This window comes from Trachypithecus francoisi, unplaced genomic scaffold, assembly GCF_009764315.1.
Source record: "Trachypithecus francoisi isolate TF-2019V2 unplaced genomic scaffold, Tfra_2.0 Lachesis_group3, whole genome shotgun sequence".
Taxonomy (NCBI): domain Eukaryota; kingdom Metazoa; phylum Chordata; class Mammalia; order Primates; family Cercopithecidae; genus Trachypithecus; species Trachypithecus francoisi.
The window spans coordinates 74,832,155-74,850,261 of NW_022681468.1; the positions used below are offsets into that span (position 1 = coordinate 74,832,155).

The window sequence follows — 18,107 nt, forward strand, 5'->3', positions numbered from 1 at the left end:
TAAAAAGCAGCTTTATGATTCGTTATCATTTTACAGGTAGAATTTCTTTGTGAGAGAGGTGCAGATGTTAATAGAGGTCAAAGGTCATCATCATTACATTATGCTGCATGTTTTGGAAGACCTCAAGTAGCAAAGGTAAAGTTTAGGTTTTAAAATTACTAATTTTTAACATTTACATGGTTTAAAAATTAGAATGATATAAAACCTTTTATTTCCATGCCATCCCCATCCACTTCATTCCCCCTTACTCACTGTGTTTCTTTTTAGTGTTTCCTAATGCAGATTCAATAAAAACATATATATGTGTGTGTGTGTGTTTCCTCCTTTTCTTATACACTCACCTGTACTTTGTTTTTTTACTTAATAATATAAATTAGAAAAAAGTTCTCATGTAGAGAACTTTTTTATATCTGTATGCATATCCTATACTACAAGTTTATTCAACTAGTCACCTAGTGTTGAACATGTGATTGTTTCTAATTTATTACTCTTGGCAATGAATAACTTTGCCTATATTTTCTGTTGTTTGTATTAATCAATAAAATATCCCTTTTTTCTTTTTTTGAGACAGGGTTTTGCTCTGTCACCCAGGCTGGACTGCAGTGGCACAGTAGCGACTCACTGCAGCCTTGAATTCGTGAGTTCAAACGATCTCGTGCCTCAGCCTCCTGAGTGGCTGGGCATATAGGCATGTGCCATCATGCCCGGCTAATTTTTGTACTTTTTGTAGAGACAGGATTTTGCCATGTTGACCAGCCTGGTCTCAAACTCCTAGCCTCAGGTGATCTGCCTGCCTTGTCCTTCCAAAGTGCTGGGATTATAGGGTTGAGCCACCGTACCCAGCCAGATATTCTGTTTGTAGAAGAATCACTTGACTCAGACTAGCAAAGGATTTTTGAGAGTTATTTTTACAGTTAGAGAAATTGAGGTTCAAAGAGGTTAAATGAAAAGGTTTACATCAAATATATGAACTAGATGTCTATAATCTGCCAATTGTGAAGTTATTTGGCATAGTACGAGGTTAGTCCACTCTGAAGTTGGGCATACCTGGATTTAAGTCTCAGCTTATGCACAAAAAAGGCTGTGTGACCTTGGACAATTTATTAAGTTTATCTGTAAAATAAGTATATATTCTTAGCAAGATTATTGTGAGAATTAGAAACAACATTGTATAGATTTACTGTAGTTATCAGCATATTGTAGGTGCTCAAATGGTAGCTGCTATTATTGTCGTCTTTACACTACAACAAAATTTTCAATAACAGGTTAGTAGCTTTCTAGCCTGAGAACAATGGCCTCTTCAAGCCTGAATTCTATTTGTTTGAATTGGTTAGTTTTTAGAGAGAATGATGCTTCTAAGGGTGACTAATACTAAGTAAGCAAAGAAGGTTTTAGAGTTTCCCTTTCAAGTACTTTTAAAGTCAACCGTTAGCAAAAAAGTTTTTATTGAGCCATTGTGATTAAGTAGTTTGGGTATGAAATTATGAAAGGTTTAAGGTGTTAGTGGGTATAGATGGATATATTGATGACTTTTGTTTTTGAAACAGGGTCTTGCTCTGTCTCGCAGGCTGGAATGCAGTGGCACAATCATAGCTCATGTAACCTTGAATTCCTGGGCTCAGGTGATCCTCCTGCCTCAGCCTCCAGAGTCCCTAGAACTACAGGCGTGTGCCACCATACTGGCTAATTTTTATTTTTATTTTATGATTTATGTATTTACTTATTCGTAGAGATGAGATCTCACCATGTTGCCTAGGCTGATCTTGAACTCCTGGCCCCCAGTGATCCTCCGATGTAGCCTCCCAAAGTGCTGGGATTACAGGTGTGAGCCACCACACCTGGTTGACTTTTTGGTCTAAAATTTAATTGGACTTAACTTGGTAATTGGCAGTATATAGGAGGTGATGTCGTTGACTGTCAGGTCATAAACTATAACAGTACCTCTCAAAGAAATTGGGAGGTGGGGTTTGATGGAAAAAGTGACATGTTAAGATGGAACATACTTAATTTGAGAAGATAAATAACTGAGTACAATTAATTTGTAAGTTTTTTTGATATGAATAGGCTGCTTTTTTGTTTTTTGAGATGGAGTTTCTCTCTTGTTGCCCAGGCTGGAGTGCAGTGGTGCGATCTCGGCTCACTTTAACATCTGCCTCCCGGGTTCAAGCGATTCTCCTGCCTCAGCCTCCCAAATAGCTGGGATTACAGGCAGGCGCCACCATGCCCAGCTAATTTTGTAGTTTTAGTAGAGACGGGGTTTCTCCATGTTGGTCAGGCTGGTCTTGAACTTCAGTCCTCAGGTGACCCACCCACACTGGCCTCCTGAAGTGCTGGGATTACAGAATAGGCTGCTTTTAAGGTACTAAGTGCAAAGGCAGAGATTTGGATTGCCACCTACTTGATTAAGTAATTCTGGAAAATCTTTCGTTTACATAGTTGGATGTCAAAGAGATAAAGTATTGTTACATTCAAATTAAATGCTTTTCTTCTCTAGACTCTGTTACGACATGGTGCAAATCCAGATCTGAGAGATGAAGATGGGAAAACTCCATTAGATAAAGCTCGAGAAAGGGGCCATAGTGAAGTAGTAGCTATTCTTCAGTCTCCAGGTGAGTGCTACATTCTTTTCCTTTTAAGCCATCTGCTGTTATTTTTCATCTTTCACTTCCATAGCTTTCTGTAGATGCATTAACATTATATAAATGTACTATTCCTATGAAGTCAATAATTATATATGTATATCCTTACATTTGATAAACCTTTAACAGCTTAATCTTCTATGTTCTTTGAGACCATGACTGCCTGATTCCAGAATGACCAAAATCTGAAATTCAAGGAATGTGGGAATGTCAGATAAAGAATACTTTGGTGTTGTTTATATAGGGTAGTTTGACAAAAGTTTTAAGTTTTCAGAGAGTTGATGAATCCAGAAGCTCTGTGAAATAATTTTTGGAACCAAGTGGAGTATCCAAAATTACCTCCTTAGTTTGTTATTGAGCTCATTGAAGTTACTGATGCTCTTCAGTATTATAAGCGTCATTGAAACTGTGTTCTAATTTCAGTTTATTTGTTAATTAAAGATAATTATTGTTTGAAGTTGGATATATCTTAAGGTTTTTTCCTTGAAAGCAAAAGTTTCCAAAACAGTACTTCTTTAAAAAATATTTGTCTGCAGGTGATTGGATGTGTCCAGTTAATAAAGGAGATGATAAGAAAAAGAAAGATACAAACAAAGATGAAGAAGAATGTAATGAGCCCAAAGGAGATCCGGAAATGGCACCCATATACTTGAAAAGGTTATTGCCAGTGTTTGCACAAACATTTCAGCAAACTATGCTGCCTTCAATAAGGTAGTTATTCATAGTATTTGTGTGTGTTAGTCAAATTACACCAATTATATGGTTTTATTTATCTCCCTTTTCCAGAAGGATTTGAGGTTTATTTTAATGTTAAAAAGGTGTGGTAAGAATAAAAATTAGATCAGAAGTGGGAAGTCCTATCTTTTCTTCTGATGATCTGAATGAAGAGGGGGGAGGTTTAGAAAAGATTCCTAGATTCTTAACAAATTTTTGGTAGCTCTCTGAATATTAAATCTCTATTTGGTAAGTATTGCAAACACTTACTGAGCTTTTTGGAAGCCTGTTGGTAGGGACAGTATGAGATGGCCACTGGAGGAGTTATACAGATAGATGAGACTTGGCTCTTGCTTACTCTTCCCCTTGTGAGCTAGTAAGGCTGTATGTGGGTAAAACACAGAGTGGTAAGTGGTAGATTAAGCACATATTCAGGGTTCTCTGGGAATATAGATGATTTAACAACTAATTGGGCTGGGCAGGTTGGAGACAGTTTTATGCAGAGGTGAGATTTAAATTGTGGTTTAAAGGACACTTAGGAGTTTTCTAGGCAGACAGATTTGGAAGCATGGGTGAAGAACAGTATGTGCAAATGCATGAAGGTATAAATCCATCCATCAGGAACTCCTTGTGGCTCTCCCTCTACAGTGCATCCATAGCTTGCTATCTTTTTTCATCTTTTGCTAGTCAGTACTCTGATCCAAACTCCCAAAGACAGTGGTTTGATCACTGTAGTGGCCTCTTAATTAGTCATTCTGCTTTTTCTCTCTTGCTCCTTTACAATGTTTGTACATATTAGGCTGAATTATATGTGTAGATGTGTGTGTATATATTTTTTTGATTAATTAATTTTTTGAGACGGTATCGCTGTCACCCGGGCTGGAGTGCAGTGGCTGGATCACGGCTCACTGCAACCTCGACTTCCTGGGCTCCAGTGATTCTCTCACCTTAGCCTCCCGAATAGCTAGGACTACAAGTGTGCCACCGTACCCAGCTAATTTTTTGTACTTAAATTAGCTTAAATTTTGTACTTAAATTAGATGGGGATTCACCATGTTGCCCAGGCTGGTCTCAAACTCCTGGGTTCAAGTGATTGCCCACCTCAGCCTCCCAAGTGCTGGGATTACAGACATGGGCCACTACATCTGACCATATATATTTTTAGAGACAAGTCTTGCTCTGTCACCCAAGCTGGAGTGCAGTGGCACAATTATAGCTCACTGTAATCTTGAACTCCTGTGCTCCAGCAGTCCCCCACCTCAGCCTCTCAAGTAGCTAGGACTACAGATGTATACCGCCTTGCCTGACTAATTCTTAAATTTTTTGCAGAGACATGGTGTTGCTCTGTTGCCCAGGCTGGTCTTGAACTCCTAGCCTCAAGTGATTTTTCTGCCTTGGCCTCCCAAAGTGTTGGGATTCTAAGTGTGAGCTTCTGCATTGCACCTGGCCTGAGGATTACGTACTTTTTTTTTTTTTTAAATTTTTTTTAGAGACAAAGTCTTGCTGTCTTGTCTAGGCTGGAGTGCAGTGGCGCAATCACAGCTTACTGCATACTTGAACTCCTAGGCTCAAGGAATCCTCCCACCTTTGCCTGCTGAGTATCTAGGACTACAGGTGTGCACCACCACACCAGCTAATGTTTTTATTTTTTTGTGGAGATGAGGTCTGGCCATCTTGCCCAGGCTGGTCTTAACTCCAGGGCTCAAGCAATCGTCTGGCCTCAGCTTCCTGAAGTGCTGGAATTACAGGCATGAGCTACTGCACTTGGCTTAAGAATTATATATTTAAATCATAATTATACCACACCACTTTGTAGTTTGAACCCTGCAGAGCTTCTAATTGGCTTTAACTAAAACTCAGCTCCTTAACCCTTAGGCTTGCAAGTTCTTAGATAATCCCAACCCAGCTCTCCACCTGAGTACTACCTAACATTTGGCCCATTACACTTATGTTAGCCTTCTTTCTATTTGTGGAACCCTCTAAGCACATCCTTGCCTTAGGGCTTTTGTACTTGTTTGTCATCTGCTTGAGACTTTCTGTCCCCAGATCTTCTGAATGGGTGTTTGCTTCTTATCATTCAGATCTCAGTTCAAATGTTACATCAGTTGAAATCTGTCTCCCTGATGTAAATTTACCCTGTTACACTTTTTTTTTTTTTTTGAGACGGAGTCTCGCTCTGTCACCCAGGCTGGAGTGCAGTGGCCGGATCTCAGCTCACTGCAAGCTCCGCCTCCCAGGTTTATGCCGTTCTCTTGCCTCAGCCTTCCGAGTAGCTGAGACTACAGGCGCCTGCCACCATGCCCGGCTAGTTTTTTGTATTTTTTAGTAGAGACGGGGTTTCACCGTGTTAGTCAGGATGGTCTTGATCTCCTGACCTCATGATCCGCCCGTCTCGGCCTCCCAAAGTGCTGGGATTACAGGCTTGAGCCACCGCGCCCGGCCCCTGTTACACGTTTTTTATCAATAATGTTTTACTGACTTTACAAAGCTTACGCTATCTTGCCTGGGCACGGTGGCTAATGCCTGTTATCCCAGCATTTTGGGAGGCTGAGGCAGGTGGATCACTTGAGGCCAGGAGTTTGAAATCAGCCTGGCTAACATGGCAAAACCTGTCTCTATGAAAAATTAAAAAATTAACTGGGTGTGGTAGTGCTTTTCCATATTCCCAGCTACTCAGGAGGCTGAGGCAGGAGAATTGCTTGAACCCAGGAGGCGGAGGTTGCAGTGAACTGAGATCGCGCCACTGCATTCCAGCCTAGGCACCAGAGCAAGACTCCATCTCAAAAAAAAAAAAAAAAAAAAAGGTTACACTATCTGAAATACTGCTTTTTGGGGGCTTTTGTTTGTTTTATTGTCTTGTCTCTTTAAGGTAAGCACCATGAGAACTGGTGAGATTCAAGTACTTTATGTACTCCTGCATTCCTACAAAGACAAGGAGGTATAGAATAGGGCCTGATCCTTAGGTCCTCAGTAGATATTTACTGAATGATTGAATGAGTGTGTTTTGTTAGCAGTTGCAAATATTTCAGTATTAATGGAGTACAGGATACATTTGGAAAACTCAGAGAGTAACGTTAAGAAAGTAGAGAGGAGCTTTTTATAACCTATGAAGGCTTTTGTAGGCCATGTGAAAGGGCGTGGACTCTACCTCACAGTTAAGAAAGATTATTAAAGACCTGTAAGGAAAATTTGACACATCTGGATTTCTGTTTATCAAGATCACTTCGACAGCCTGGCAGAGAGAAGAACTGGAGGAAGGAGAGAATAGAAACAGACAGGGATTCATTGAGATAGGAACTTCAGGGCAACTGGATTGGTGAGAACAAATTTAAGAGTTTGGCAGATGGGTTGTATAGGGATTGGTGACCAATTAGATGGTGGATTGAAGGAAGAAAGGGTGAAAGATAACTGCAGGTTTTTGGCTGAGTAGGAATCTGATTTTGGTCATTTTCAGTTCAGGAGGTCTATAGAACATGCAGTTTTATAAGATTCAAGTACCTTAAATACCAGTATTATGAGCTGACATTAAAATACAAGCAGTCTGCTTTAAATAGGAGAGAAGTGATAGCAAAATAATTCACTGTGAACATTTAATAGCTTGGTTTTTAATTCTTCCCCAAATAGCTACAGAGGTATAGGTGTTAGTGGGGTCACTTTTTTTTTTTTTTTTAAAAACAACACAAGACTTGAATCATCTTAAATGAGCAAGTTCAGTTTTGAACAAGATAATTTGGTCTGAAAATTTTAGAGGACCATCTGTTACGCCGATGCAAGAATAATTCTGGAGTAGAAGTGCTTCATGATAAGGCCATCAGAAAATTATAAAGTATGCTACCATATAGCAGAGTTCCCTTACTGGATGGTTATTTTCTGTTAACGTTTTAAATGTTTGGAGATACTAGTGTTAGAAAATTTGATGCTAAATTTTTCAGGTAATTATTAGTAGACACATTTAATTGTAGCTAGGAAAATAATATATATCTTAGTTAAGAACTCATACTCTGGAATCAGCTCATTGCCACTTTCCTTTTTGTTTGGCCATGAGCAAAGCACATAACCTCTTAATTAGCTTGTCTCCAAGGTGAGGATAGTTACAGTTAATCCTCTTTAGGAGTGAGAATAAAAATTAAATATGTGTGTAGCATAGTGTCTAAAATGTTAGCGGTATTTGAAAAGTGATATGTTTATTTTTTGGAATTATTTAGCATTATTAAAAACAAGGGGGAGCACACGGTAGCGCACTTCTAGTCCCAGCTACTTGGGAAGCTGAGGTAGTAGCATTGCTTGAGACCAGCTTAGGCAACATAGTGAGACCCTGTCTTGAAAAAACAAGGTGGATTGGTTACAACCTGATATTTTACCAGTTTTTTTGAAGTTTTTTCAGATAAGTAAACATAATGCTGATTCAGACAGTTAAAGGAATGTCCATGTATATTCACATTAGCTATTACCTGTACAGGCCTGTGCACAGTATCTGTTCAGGAAATAAAAGGCAGACAGCAGATCAGTGAAGGCTTCAAAACAGAGATCGGTAGTATCAGTGGTGGAGTAGTTGGTAAAAGCCTGATTATTTTCTCTGTAAGATAATTAGACTGAGGACTTCTCCACTTCATTTTAGAAGAAAGCTACATAGAATTTCGAAGAGGTCTGGTAAGTAAACATCTTAGGAGTTAGTGTAAATAACTGGACAAAGATTGAGTCTACTTTTCAGCAAATTAGATCTTTGAAGACCTTTTAAAAAATTTTTTTTATTTTTTTCGGGGGGAGACAGAGTCTTGCTCTGTCACCCAGGCTGGAGTGAAGTGGCATGATCTTGGCTTACTGCAGCCTCTGCCTCCTGGGTTCAAGTGATTCTCCTGCCTCAGCCTCCCAAGGGTTTAACAGGGATTACAGGCATGTACCACCATGCCCAGCTAATTTTTGTAGTTTTAGTAGAGACGGCATTTTGCCACGTTGGCCAGCGTGGCCTTGAACTCCTGACCTCAAGTGATCCGCCTGCCTCGGCCTCCTAAAGTACTGGGATGACAGGGGTGAGCCACCGCGCCCGGCCCTTTAGACATTTTTAAACAATGTTTTAGCTGCAGGGTCTCACTGTCGCACAGGCTGGAGTATAGTGGAGTGCTCATAGCTTACTGCAACCTCAAACTCCTGGGCTCAAGGGATTTTCCCATCTCAGCCTCCCAAGCACCTGCAACCGCAGTTGTGCACCACCGTGCCAGCTATTTTTTGGGGGGAGGACAGGGTGGCTCACTCTGTCACCTAGGCTGGAAGGCTCACAATCTTGGCTCACTGCAGGCTCTGCCTCCCAGGCTCAATCGATCCTGTCACCTCATTCTCCCAAGTAGCTGAGACTACAGATGCAAGCCACCATGCCTGGCTAAACACCTGGCTAATTAAAAAAAGTTTTGTTTGTAGAGATGAAGTCTTGCTGTATTGCCCAGACTGGTCTCAAACTCCTAGGCTCAAGCGATCTTCCCATGTCAGCCTCCCAAAGTGTTGGGTTTACAGGCATGAGCCACCGTGTGTGGTCTGGTTTTCTTTTCTTTCTTTCCTTCTTTTTATTTTTTATTTTTTATTTTTTTTTGTGATAGGATCTTACCCTGCTGCTCAGCCTGGAGTGCGGTGGCATGATCTTAGCTCACTGCAGCCTCAGCCTCCTGGGCTCAAGCAATTCTCCAGCCTCCCAAGGAGCTGATATTACAGGCGAGCACCACCACACCCGGCTAATTTTTTAATTTTTTTATGTAAACAAGGTCTCACTATGTTGCCCAGACTGGTTTTGAACTCTTGAGCTCTAGTGATCCCCTCAAAGTGCTAAAATTAACAGGTGTGAGCCACTGCGACTGGCCCAATATTTTTTTTTAAACAATTTGAGAGAAAAAAGTAGACTTGGTGGGATATGGTGGGAAGTTGTTCTTGGGTGAAAACATTAAATAATCTAAAGACATAAATTCTTCTAAAATTAATTTGTAGGTTATGCAGTTCTAAAGGAAATAACTAAAGAATTTGTTTTAGAACTTGACAGATCCCAAAGTTCATCTGGAAGAATAAATAGGTGAGATTATTAAAAAAAATCTGAAAAGTTAGTGTAACCCTTCAGCAATGAAAACCTTTATGATAACTAGCAGAATAATGTGTAAATCAACGGAATAAAATAGTCCCCCCAATACAGCCAGTTATATATAGGTATTGAATGTATTATAATGAATGTTTCTCAGATCATTCACGGGAGGGAGTACTATTTATTAAATGGTACTGGAATATCTGCTTTGTAGTTTGATTTTAAAAATCACCCTAATCTTTTATATTTCAAATCTAAACAAATTCTAAGACTTAAAAACTAAAGTATTAGGAAAAGAAAAAGAAACAGATAAGATACTTTTTTTTCCCCTGTCCTCCAAAACTTTTCTTTTTGAGACAGTCTTGCTCTGTCACTTGGGCTGGAGTGCAGTGGCATGATCTTGGCTCACTGCACCCTCCGACTCCCAGGTTCAAGCAATTCTTGTGCCTCAGCCTCCTGAGGAGCTTGGGATTAAGGACATCCACCACCATGCCAAGCTAATTTTTGTATTTTTTTAGTAGAGATGGGGTTTCACCATGTTGGCCAGGCTGGTCTTGAACTCCTGGCCTCATCTGATCCACCCTCTTCGGCCTCCCAAAGTGTTGGAATTACAGGCATGAGCCCCTCCGGAACCTCTGAGCAAAGGAAAATATACTTGAATGTTTATCAGACCTTGATAGGAAGAACGGCTTTTTGTTTATTTGTTTTTTTTTTTGAGACAGAGTCCTGCTCTGTTGCCAAGGCTGGGGTGCAGTGGCGCCATCTTGGCTCACTGCAACCTCTGCCTCCTGAATAGCTGGGATTACAGGCACACACCACCATGCCTGGCTAATTTTTTTGTGTTTTTAGTAGAGATGGGGTTTTGCCATGTTGGCCAGTCTGGTGTTGAACTCATGATCTCGTGATCTGCCCACTTTGGCCTCCCAAAATGCTGGGATTACAGGTGTGAGCCACCACACCCAGCCTGGCTTTTTCTTTTTCTTTTTCCTTTCTTTTTTTTTTTTTGAGACGGGGTGTTGCTGTCACCCAGACTGGAGTGCAATAATGTGATCATGGCTCACTGCAACCTTGAATTCCATGGCAGTGTATCCTCTTGCCTCAGCCTCTTGAGTAGCTAGAACTGCAGGCACACACCACCAGGTCCAACTAATTTTTATTTTTCGAGACAGCCTTGCTTTGCTGCCCAGGCTGGTCTTGAACTCCCAGGCTTAAGCAGTTCCTCTGCCTTGACCTCCCAAACTGGGATTATAGGCATGAGCCACTATGCCTGACTTACTTTAGAAACTTACTTGCATTAGCCAAATATGTCCTTTTAAATTTATTTTATGAAAAAAACATAAAACTACTGCATACCAGAAACAATATTAACTGCAGCCACAGATGTCCCAGAATAGAAACTTTTAATCTAAATAAATTTGCCAGCAGGTGGGTATTTGTTAGCAAATATGACAAAGGGATACTGTCTGTTATATAAAGGGCATGTACAAATTGATTGTAAAAATTTCAGAGCCATTTGAGTAAAGTAGCCAATGAAATTAAGGCACAGTGTTCAAGAAGAAACAGCAAAAAATTAATATAGAAAAATGTATTTCCTAGCTGGGCATGTTAGCTCATGCATGTCATCCCAGCACTTTGGGAGGCTGAGATGGGAGGATTGCTTGAGTCCAGGAGTTTGAGACCAGCCTGGGCAACATAGCGAAACCCTGTCTATAAAACACACAAAAATTAACTGAGTATGGTGGTGCATGCCTGTAGTCCTAGCTACTTGGGAGGTTGAGGTGGGAGAATTGCTTGAGTCTGGGCAGTCAAGGCTGCAGTGAGCCAAGATTGTGCTGCTGCACTCCAGTCTAGGTGACAAAGTGAGATGCTGTCTCAAAAAAAAAAAAAATTTCCTTACTAGTAAAAAGCAAAACATTTTGGAGATAAGTGAAATTTGGTATCATTCTTACCTATTTGACAGTTAAGAAACTTAAAAAATTAGAAATTTTTTAAGTGAAGAGGAGTATTATAGATACTCATATTTAGTGATAATTTAAGGTGTTAGCCTTTTTTGAATCAGTTTGCCAATACGAATGCAGTACTCATACACATTCAATACTTAATGAAAGTGTTTAGGCACTTAGATCTGAGAATCCCTCTGCATTGAAGGAATGTGAAGAAACTATTTCCACAAAAAAAAAATAGTGCTATTTTTAATAGAAAAGACTGTAAACTACATGTTCAAAATTTATATAATAGTGTTAAACAGAAAAATTTTATGTTGTGAGTATTATGTATCATCTGCTGATTAAGAGATAGAATTTGAATACAGGCTCTGTAATGTATTAGCTTGGTGATCTTAGTAGACTGACCTGTCTCTCAATATCTTCACTTGCAAATTCGAGATAATAAAACCGACCTCATAGATTTTGTTGTGTGGATTAAATTAATTATGTTTTTAAAGTGCATAAAAAGATTCCTGCTCGTAATGCCTCAGTATGTGAGAGAGATAGATAAATAATATATAAACATTCTAATGCATTGTTAATTGAAATAAGTAATGATATAAAACTAATACTTAAATTCTGGTATTTACAATGGAATATAAATAAAAACTGGGGCCAGTAATAAAAACTGGGGCCAGGCACGGTGACTCATGCCTATAATCCCAGCACTTTGGGAGGCCAAAGAGAGTGGATCTCACAGGATTTTGAGACCAGCCTGGGCAATGTGGTAAAACCCTTTCTTTACAAAAATAGAAAAATTAGCTGGGCATGGTGGCAGGTGCCTGTAATCCCAGCTACTTGGGAGGTTGAGGCACAAGAATTGCTTGAACCTGAGAGTCGGAGGTTGCAGTGAGCCAAAATCCTGCCACTGTGCTCCAGCCTTGGGGACAGAGCGAGATGCTGTCTCAAAAAAAAAAAAAAAAAAAAAAAAGAAATTATGGCCAGGTGCGGTGGGTCACGCCTGTAATCCCAGTACTTTGGGAGGCTGAGGCAGGTGGATCACCTGAGGTCAGGAGTTTGAGATCAGCCTGGCCAACATGATGAAACTCCGTCTCTATTAAAACTACAAAAATTAGCTGGGTGTGGTGGTGCACACCTGTAATCCCAGCTACTCCAGAGGTTGAGATGGGAGAATCGCTTGAACCCAGGAGGCGAAGGTTGCAGTGAGCCGAGATCACGCCACTGCACTCCAGCCTGGGTGACAGAGCGAGACTCTGTTCCAAAAAAATAAATAAAACTAAATTAAAAACAACAAAACAAAAACTGGAAAGAATCAATCAAACTGTTACAACAGTTTGTCCTCTGTCCACCTATCATTTTCTGTAATGTACTTGAATTTGTAATAAAGCATATTCCTTCATTAAAGAAATATAATGTTATAACTTCAGCTAGAGAGAGTTATAAAATATGTAGAGACCCCATGCTGTAGAAATATAGCTGTGTCACATGCTTCTCTAGGACATCAGTTGAGAATTTTGCCTCTTTATTCTTCTGTCGGTCACCTCAAGGGTAATGATATCTGCAGCTTAGTGCCTAGAACATTGTTAGATACTTAGAAAATATTTGTTAAATGAATTGGTTATTGGCTCTTACACAATAGACAAGCCTCTTTTTTTTGTTTGTTTGTTTGTTTGTTTATTTGTTTTTAAGACAGTCTTGCTCTGTCGCCCAGACTGGATTGCAGTGGCACGATCTGGGCCTGCTACAACCTCCATCTCTAGGGTTCAAGCAGTTCTCCTGTCTCAGCCTCCCGAGTAGCTGAGACTACAGGTGCCCACCATGCCCGACTAATTTTTATGTTTTTGATAGAGATGCGATTTCACCATATTGGTTAGGCTGGTCTCAAACTCCTGACCTCAGGTGATCCACCTGCCTCAGCCTCCCAAAGTGCTGGGATTACAAGCGTGAACCACCTCTCCCAGCCAAGCCCGTTTTTATTAATAGTTTATTATCATTTAAGTGTATGTGGATATGTGTTTTTTATTTTAAAAGATCAGGTTACATGTTATAAAATTGAGGTTAATTTGGCCAGGTGCGGTGGCTCACTCCTGTAGTCCCAGCACTTTGGGAGGCAAAGGCGGGCAGATCATGAGGTCAGGAGATCGAGATCATCCTGGCTAACATGGTGAAACCCCATCTTTACTAAAAATACAAAAAATTAGCCGGGGGTGGTGGCATGTGCCTGTAGTCCCAGCTACTTGGGAGTCTGAGGCAGGAGAATGGCGTGAACCTGGGAGGTGGAGGTTGCAGTGAGCTGAGATTGCGCCACTGTACTCCAGCCTGGGCGACAGAGCGAGACTCTTATCTCAAAAAAAAAAAAAAAAAGTGAGGTTACTTTGTGTGACTTTATTGAGTGTCTTTTATGGTCTAAGCAAAGCAGTACGTAAATAAAAGGGAAAGAAGGCATGTGAATTTGTTAATGATGGGAATATTTTTGGGGCATGGGATTATTAGGATCTCTTATTTTCATTTATATGAGCCCATAGTTATAGTGAACATGGATTTTAAACTTGATGAAAGACAAATTGATTTAAAATTTTGTTTTTCGTATAAATTACCTGGTATCTTAAGTTCTTAGAGCATTGTATTTTGGATTATAGGAAATTTTAGATTAGTTATAATTTGTATCATTTCTTTTCTTTTTTTTTTTTGTTTTTTTTTTTTTTTGAGATGGAGTCTCCTTCAGTCTCCCAGAATGGAGTACAGTGGCATGATCTCCTGGGTTCAAGTGATTATTCTGTCTCAGGCTCCTGAGTAGCTGAGATTACAGGTGCCTGCCACCATGTCTAGCTAATTTTTGTATTTTTGGTAGAGGCAGGATTTCTCCAAGTTGACCAGGCTAGTCTTGAACTCCTGAGCTCAAGTAATCCACCTGCCTCAGCCTCCCAAAATGCAGGGATTACAGGCATGAGCCACCATGCTGGGCCCCATTTATTTTCTTGGTAGTTGTAGTAGTTTTTACTTGATTTTCTAAAATTATCATGACATGTTAATGTTCATGCTGGTAAAGTGTAGAACATAGAAGAGTGCATTTAAGAAAATTATAAGTCGGCCGGGCGCGGTGGCTCAAGCCTGTAATCCCAGCACTTTGGGAGGCCGAGACGGGCGGATCACGAGGTCAGGAGATCGAGACCATCCTGGCTAACACGGTGAAACCCCGTCTCTACTAAAAATACAAAAACTAGCCGGGCGAGGTGGCGGGCGCCTGTAGTCCCAGCTACTCAGGAGGCTGAGGCAGGAGAATGGCGGGAACCCGAGAGGCGGAGCTTGCAGTGAGCTGAGATCCGGCCACTGTACTCCAGTCCAGGCGACAGAGCGAGACTCCGCCTCAAAAAAAAAAAAAAAAAAAAAAGAAAATTATAAGTCATTTTTGGTGAGCTCAATACGTTTATAATAGAAAACAAATGGAATTATCTCAAAAATGAACATGTGCTGAGTCTCAGTTTTTTTGTATTTTTTTATTAAGTGTATTCTTTTAGAGTGTATAAAACGTAACATTGGATATTTTACTGTTCATTAATGCATGCATTTTGGTTTAACTTCATTTGGCTTCCTACAATTCTATTTTTACTTTTCAAGGAAAGCAAGTCTTGCTCTAATTCGAAAAATGATTCATTTTTGCTCTGAAGCACTGTTAAAAGAAGTTTGCGATTCTGATGTTGGTCACAATTTGCCTACAATACTAGTGGAAATTACTGCAACTGTCCTGGATCAAGAGGTCAGTTTCTTTTTCAGAACTCTTTTAGCATTAATTTCCTTTAGGTAGTAGTCTGAAATAAAAATTTTGTTTTAATTTCAGTAAACCATTTTGTGCAAATTACTGCATTTCTCTGCTCCTGGCAACTAAACTTATTTTTACTGTTTTTCTTTCATTTCCTTGCTATCATGTACTTCCCCTTCCTTTTTTTTTTTCAGGATGATGATGATGGCCACTTGCTGGCTTTGCAGATCATAAGGGATTTAGTAGATAAAGGCGGTGATATATTTTTGGATCAGCTAGCCAGACTTGGTGTAATTAGCAAAGTGTCAACGTTGGCAGGTCCTTCCTCTGATGATGAGAACGAAGAGGAATCAAAACCAGAAAAAGTGAGTGGTCTTAATTATAGAGGTGTCAGGAAGAGTTTTTTCTGAGGAAAATCTAGTTTCGATTTTTGATGGGTTTTGACAAGATGACAGTTATCTTGACAAATAGCAATGAAATAGTTCTGTATAATTTTTAAATTGGTCAATTTTCTTTTAAAACATTTTGTGGATCAACAATTTTAAACATACCAATATGTTGCAAATATAATTAAAGAATATCAGAATACTCTCTATCCACATTGACTAGTTATTAACATTTTGCCCCATTTCCTTTAATATTTTTTCAGATACATGTGTCTCTGTGTGTGTGTGTGTGTGTGTGTGTACATTTTTTTTTTTTTTTCTTTGAGATGCAGTTTTGCTCTTGTTGCCCAGGCTGGAGTGCAATGGTGCGATCTCAGCTCACTGCAGCCTCCGCCTTCCGGGTTCAAGCGATTCTCCTGCCTCAGCCTCCCGAGTTAGCTGGGATTACAGGCATGGGCCACCGTGCCTGGCTAATTTTGTATTTTTAGTAGAAATGGGCTTTCTCCATGTTGGTCAGGCTGGTCTCAAACTCCCGACCTCAGGTGATCCGCCCATCTCAGCCTCCCAAAGTGCTGGGATTACAAGTGTGAGCCACAGCGCCTGTCCATGTGTACTTTTAAAAAATATTTGATGGTGGCCAGGTATGATGGCTGACGCCTGTCATTCCAGCACTTTGGTAGGCCTAGGCGGGTGGATCACGAGGTCAGGAGTTCAAGACCAGCTTGACCAATATGTTGAAACCCCGCCTCCACTAAAAATACAGAAAAAATTAGCCCAGCGTGGTGGCACGTGCCTGTAGTCCCAGCTACTCGGGAGGCTGAGGCAGGAGAATCGCTTGAACCTGGGAGGCGGAGGTTGCAGTGAGCTGAGATCGTACCACTGTACTCCTGCCTAGGCGACAGAGTGAGACTCCCATCTTTTTTTTTTCCAGATGGAGTCTCGCACTGTCGCCCAGGCTGGAGTGCAGTGGTGCGAGTTTGGCTCACTGCAAGCTCCGCCTCCTGGGTTCACGCCATTCTCCTGTCTCAGCCTCCCGAGTAGCTGGGACTACAGGCGCCTGCCACCACACCTGGCTAATTTTTTGTATTTTTAGTAGACACAGGGTTTCGCTGTGCTAGCCAGGATGGTCTCGATCTCCTGACCTTGTGATCTGCCCATCTCAGCCTCTCAGTGCTGGGATTACAGGCGTGAGCCACCGTGCCCGGCCTGAGACTCCATCTTAAAAAAAAAAAGATGGTAAGCTGAATACAAAGTTTTCCCTTTTAACCTAAATATTTCACCAAAAAACCAGGACGTAGTTGTAGTATCATTAATCAAAATTGTACTAATCAGAAAATGTAATATTTATGTAACACTAATGTTTTCTCTGGAGACCATATTCAGATTTTGCCATTGTCTTTAATGGCCTTCGTAGTAATTTTTTTTTCTGGTCCACAATGAAATCCAGGAGCACACATTACATTGGTTATCATATTCCTGAGGACCTGCGACAGTTTGTCCTGAGAACCTGTAACAGTCTGTCAGCCTTTCTTTTATTTTCATAGCTTTGGTGTTTATGAAGAGAATAGAACAGTTAATTTGAACGAAGAATCTAACTTTATGTCATGTTTCTTTGTGATTTAATTCAGCTTATGTGTTTTAGCAGGAGTCCTGTAGAGTTGATACTATGCTCTTCTAGGTGCATAATGTTCCTTCTTGGAGGCACATTCGTGTCTGTTTGCCCTGTTGGTTATGATAACTTGGATCACTTGCTTAAGTTTTTTCTCTTCCAGGTTTCTGTACTGTAAAGTTGCTCTTTTTCCTTTTTTTTTTTGAGTCGGAATCTTGCTGTGTTGCCCAGGCTGGAGTGCAATGGCATGATCTCGGCTCACTGCAACCTCCACCTTATGGGTTAAAGTGATTCTCATGCCTCAGCCTCCAGAGTAGCTGGGATTACAGGCACGTACCACCACGCCCAGCTAATTTTTGTATTTTTAGTAGGGGCAGGGTTTCACCATATTAGCCAGGCCAGTCTCAAACTTCTGACCTAGGTGATCCCCCTGCCTTGGGCTCCCAAACTGTTGGTATTACAGGCATGAGCCACCGCACCTGGCCTCTTTTTCCTTGTAATAAGTAATTTGTAGGGACATAATTCCAGACTCTGTAAATATGCTGTTTCTCAGTAAACTTAACTGACCAATTTCTGTATTCATTGGTAACTCTTGCCTTAGACTGCAAATTTAAATATACCTTTTCCATCTGTAGTGATTCCCAGCAAGATTTATTTCTAATATTTAGTGAATGCTTACTGTATATTAATTACAAGGTAGTAATATTTTTGAAAAAAATGGTGACGTATGAGTTATAATTGTAGAATTCCGAGGGTGGTGAAAAGAGAGTGTGTATGTATTACCCAGATCTGGTTAATTGTCAGAATTACTGGGGGATTTAAGGAAAAACAAAACAAAAATATCATCTGAGTTTATTCTCTGGAGCTCTTCCTTTCAAGAAATAGGTTACAGAAATCCCAACCAATATCCCAGCAGTCTTTTTGTAGAAATTAACAAGGAGATTCTAGGCTGAGTGCAGTGGCTCACGAGTGTAATCCCAGCACTTGTGGGA

At 40.4% G+C, this 18,107-nt stretch overlaps 1 protein-coding gene across 5 annotated transcripts in view; it reads left to right on the forward strand.

The window, feature by feature from the left end:
- Positions 1 to 18,107, forward strand: part of HECTD1 (HECT domain E3 ubiquitin protein ligase 1) — a 109,196-nt gene that overhangs the window by 35,123 nt on the left and 55,966 nt on the right. For all 5 annotated transcript variants that reach the window (XM_033188339.1, XM_033188338.1, XM_033188340.1 and 2 more), the window contains exons 8-12: positions 37 to 135; positions 2,495 to 2,609; positions 3,176 to 3,350; positions 14,979 to 15,117; positions 15,315 to 15,485. In XM_033188339.1, coding sequence (XP_033044230.1) covers positions 37 to 135; positions 2,495 to 2,609; positions 3,176 to 3,350; positions 14,979 to 15,117; positions 15,315 to 15,485 — 699 coding nt within the window. The remainder of the gene's footprint in view (positions 1 to 36; positions 136 to 2,494; positions 2,610 to 3,175; positions 3,351 to 14,978; positions 15,118 to 15,314; positions 15,486 to 18,107) is intronic.